A 4049-nucleotide genomic window follows, 5' to 3' on the forward strand; every position below is an offset into this window, starting at 1 on the left:
ACCTGAAATCTTATGTAATTTGCACATGCCCGCTGGCACCATTAGCGATATAATCCATAATGTTTTTTTCATTGACAGTAGGCACCTGTAGGATGAAGGACAGGTTAGTGTGAGTTCCGGTGACTATGTATTTAATACGCATTTAGTTCCTTTTGTTACTATTGGCCTTGGCCCTGGTTTTGGACCGGGTGTTCATTTCACACAGAGGGGGCTGGGATGACGTCGAGGGAGGGCACGATGAGGAGGAAGAGTCGGGAAGTGGAGGGGACTTCAGGTCCTCGTCCTCCTTCTCGTCTTCGTCTTCATCCTCCTCCTCCTCCTCCTCTTCCTCTTCTTCTTCTTCTTTAGGCTCTGCCCCCCGTTCGCTATTCTGCCTCTGGTGCTTCCGGCAGTGTTTCTCGAAGGAGGCCATCTGGCGTACGTCTTGTTGCAGACCATGCAGTGGTAGGGGCGCTCGCCGTCGTGCATGCGCATGTGCAGCTGCAGGTAGGCTGAGCGGGCGAAGGAGCGGTAGCACACGCCGCAGCGGAAGGGCTCGCTGCTCCCGTGCGTCTTCTCGTGCTGCTTCAGCGCTGACGGCGACTTGAAGGCCTTACCGCAGCGGTCGCAGCAGAAGCGCCGCTCGCCAGACTCCAGGAGCTGGTGCGAGAGCAGGTGGGCGGACGATCGGAAGGCCTTGCCGCACTTGTCGCACTTGAAGGGCCGCTCGCCCGTGTGGAGACGGTGGTGCATGATGAGCCCGGCCTTCTGGGTGAAGGCCTTGTCACACTGGGTGCACTTGAAGGGCTTCTCGCCCGTGTGGAGACGCCGGTGGGTCTTGAGGTGCGAGGCGCGGCCAAAGCCCTTGCCGCATTCGGGGCACTTGAAGGGCTTCTCCCGGAGTGGATGGCCTTGTGGCGGACCAGGTGGGAGGACTGCAGGAAGAGCTTGCCGCAGACGCCGCACTTGTACTTGCGCTCGCCGGTGTGTGAGCGCAGGTGCAGGGCCAGGTGAGAGGAGGAGATGAAGGTCTTGGCACAGAGCGGGCAGCTGTGGGGACGCTCGCCCGTGTGGATGCGCTTGTGCAGCACCAGGCCGGAGGAGAGGGCGAAGCGCCGTTCGCAGGAGGGGCACTTGTACGGCTTCTCGCCCGTGTGCACGCGCTGGTGCTTGGCCAGGGCCGAGGTCTGGGCGAAGGCCTTGCCGCACAGGTCGCAGGGGTAGGGGCGCTCCGTGGCGTGGGACATCTCGTGCAGCTCCAGCTCGGGAAGTCGGACGAAGGAGCGGCCGCACTCTGAACACTTGTAGGGCTTGCTGACGAGCCCCGCCTGGCCCTCTTCCTCGCTAGGCGTGAGAGCAACGCCCTCCGTAGGTATGGAGTCCAGCACGGAGGTGTAGGGCACCATGGTAGGAGAGATGTGACTGTTGCTGGTCATTGCTCAGCTGGAAGTAAGAACTTCTCCCCAATGTTCTCACATGCCTGAAAGGAAGCACAAGAAGGAACACCTGGAACAATAATAACATTACATTTTTCATAACTTATGTTTACATCTACTTCCCAATTTGGAAAATATTCAAACAAATGAATTAATAATTGATACATAATTAAAAGCCAAATATGAATACACGTCCAGTATCATGTGCAGGGTAAGTGCAGATGGTTGGGAAATGGTGGTTGGTTATTTTCACTGTTCAATGCATCCAATGATTGATAAACAAACACATTTCCGCAGACAGTCTTCATCTAATGCGAGCTCCAACATTGTTTGCTTACATAATAAACTAAGAGCATTGGAGCAGCATGGAATGATTTGGCTAGTTGATTGTAACAAAAGGTGGCATCATCAGTTAATAATAGGTAGGCTGCACTCCTGGCAAGCAAATTGAATGATAATATAACCACTTATAAGCATTAGCATATTATCAACAATGATTTTCATAAACACGTGTAAATTGTTACTTTATACAAAACAGTAAAAATATTTTGAATGTATTTCTTTGGGAAGTTATTGGTTGGTTGGTGCCTTGCATGGCAGCCAATCGCCGTTGCTGTGTGTGTGTGTGTGTGTGTGTGTGTGTGTGTGTGTGTGTGAATGGGTGAATGAGAAACATCAATTGTACAGCGCTTTGGATAAAGGCACTATTTTAAAGCAGACCATTACTGTATGGTGATTTTGGTTACAATTCAGTTACTAGAGATATTCCAGCAACAAGCACTGCTGTACTCTTCACAATTAGTAAATTATTTTCCAGTACACCAAAAACTGTAACAAATAGTAACATTACTGCTAGTTAGCAGGCAACTTTCTGACAAGACAACCTTTTCTGAAGGTATGTTACCCCCCCACAAAATGCAAACATAAATCATTACCAAAGCAAAAAAAAATCCCCAAAAAAGAATTTGTAAATGACTTGCTTTTACATATGTACACGACGCTATAGCAACTAGTTGTATTGCCTCTGTAAAATAACATCAACATCTGAACGAAGATGTACTGACTATAGCTAGCATTAACTTCGCCTCTGTGTATCCTCCTGCAAGGCCTGTTATTCAGGCGTTAGATAAATGAACGTTCTGCCCGTGTTTTACAATGGGTGAATGATAAGCATCATTCACAGCGCTTTGGATAAAGGCGCTATTTTAAAGCAGACCATTTACTGTTTGGTGATTTGGATAACAATTCAGAATTACTATAGCGAAATATTCTAGCAACAAGGTATGCTCTTCACAATGAGTACATTATTTTGCAGCGCACCAAAAACTGTAACAAATAGAATCATTATTGCTAGTTAGCAGGCAACTTTCTAAAATTGCTGCAGGCATACAATATATAAAACGTATGACTGCAGCAATATTATTACTATACATTGATTTAGTTAGCATGCACGATGGAAGTGAAGGTGGCACCCTTGTTCGGCTATTATTGGTATGAACGTATTTTGGAAAAATAGCCACAATCATGGCGGGTGTTCTGTGTTTCCTTGACTCGGATACTCGTTCTGCACTCACTTTCTTAGATATGCAAATGAAAACTCGCGAATTAACCAAACATTCCGTTGCAATAAAGTTAAATGCATAACACAACCTCCACCTACCAGGAATTATATCCTTGTTGGCCTACATCAAGCGCTGCATCACTCCTTTCAAAGGACAAACTGTTACAGTAGCCTATTAAACCATGCTGAAAATATGAATATGAAACGCAGTAAACGCGTAATGATCTGGCCAAAACGCCACTGTCTTTGGGGATGAAAAACAAAACAGATGCAATATCTGCCCCAGACGGTGCATGTCAACTAGCCAGATAGAATTCCTGAAACTACAAAAAATAAATACCCTAAGAGATGTCATAGCCTATGGTTGTACAAAAATATGTGCAGCTATATCTGCGTAACACTCCAAGCGCGGCTGCTGGCTAACTACCTAGCGACAGTGCACAAAGTCGATTTTCTTTGAATATACAGTAGACGGAATTGCACGAACAATAAATAATCTAATGCTTCGATGAGGGCAACGTTATCGTCTTTTCATTCGGCGCAAGATTTCATTTTTTTCCGCACAGGCATATAAGAATGGAAAGATTTTTGCTCGCCGTATTTTCCGCCATTTGAATGCTAGCAAAAGTTTGGCATCATCAGTTACAAAAGTAGTCTGTTGTTTTTCAGCAAGATATTTTGGTCTTATTCCGAAAATACTATGCCTACAGATTGCATGCTGGCAAATCGCAATGGGCATAGTCGTATGGCGTCGACGTAGCATACAATGTATATGTTTATTTTAAAGTGACTGTAAAGTGGCTGGAAAATTTTGAAATAAGCATAAATTATCACAGTGGATGAATCCACTATACATCCACCAAATATTTATTAAAAGAAATATAAATATAATAACACATTTAAAGATATAAATTCTGTACTGAAAACAATGTCAGGATTGCATGGGCGTGGTCTGGACTGCCTCACCACCCCACCTCCCTCCTTAACTCCTCCCAAAATCTACCATCTACAAGTAAATTGTATTGGAGAAGGAGGGTGAATGGTAGTGAATATAGCAAAACGAAAACTCCACA

The 4049-nt window shown here is 45.9% G+C and overlaps 1 protein-coding gene across 1 annotated transcript; it reads right to left on the reverse strand.

Annotated features, from left to right (window-relative positions):
• Positions 1-421: 421 nt before the first annotated feature.
• On the reverse strand, positions 422-1415 carry LOC134016743 (zinc finger protein 572-like; the record flags this gene model as incomplete). The annotated part of the gene is made up of 2 exons (XM_062456056.1): positions 932-1415; positions 422-890 (listed from the first exon to the last, which is right to left on the reverse strand). Coding segments are annotated over exons 1-2 (953 nt in total), but the record flags the coding sequence as incomplete, so codon positions are not given.
• Positions 1416-4049: the final 2634 nt, after the last annotated feature.

The sequence above is a fragment of the Osmerus eperlanus genome, unplaced genomic scaffold (assembly GCF_963692335.1).
Source record: "Osmerus eperlanus unplaced genomic scaffold, fOsmEpe2.1 SCAFFOLD_489, whole genome shotgun sequence".
Taxonomy (NCBI): Eukaryota; Metazoa; Chordata; class Actinopteri; order Osmeriformes; family Osmeridae; genus Osmerus; species Osmerus eperlanus.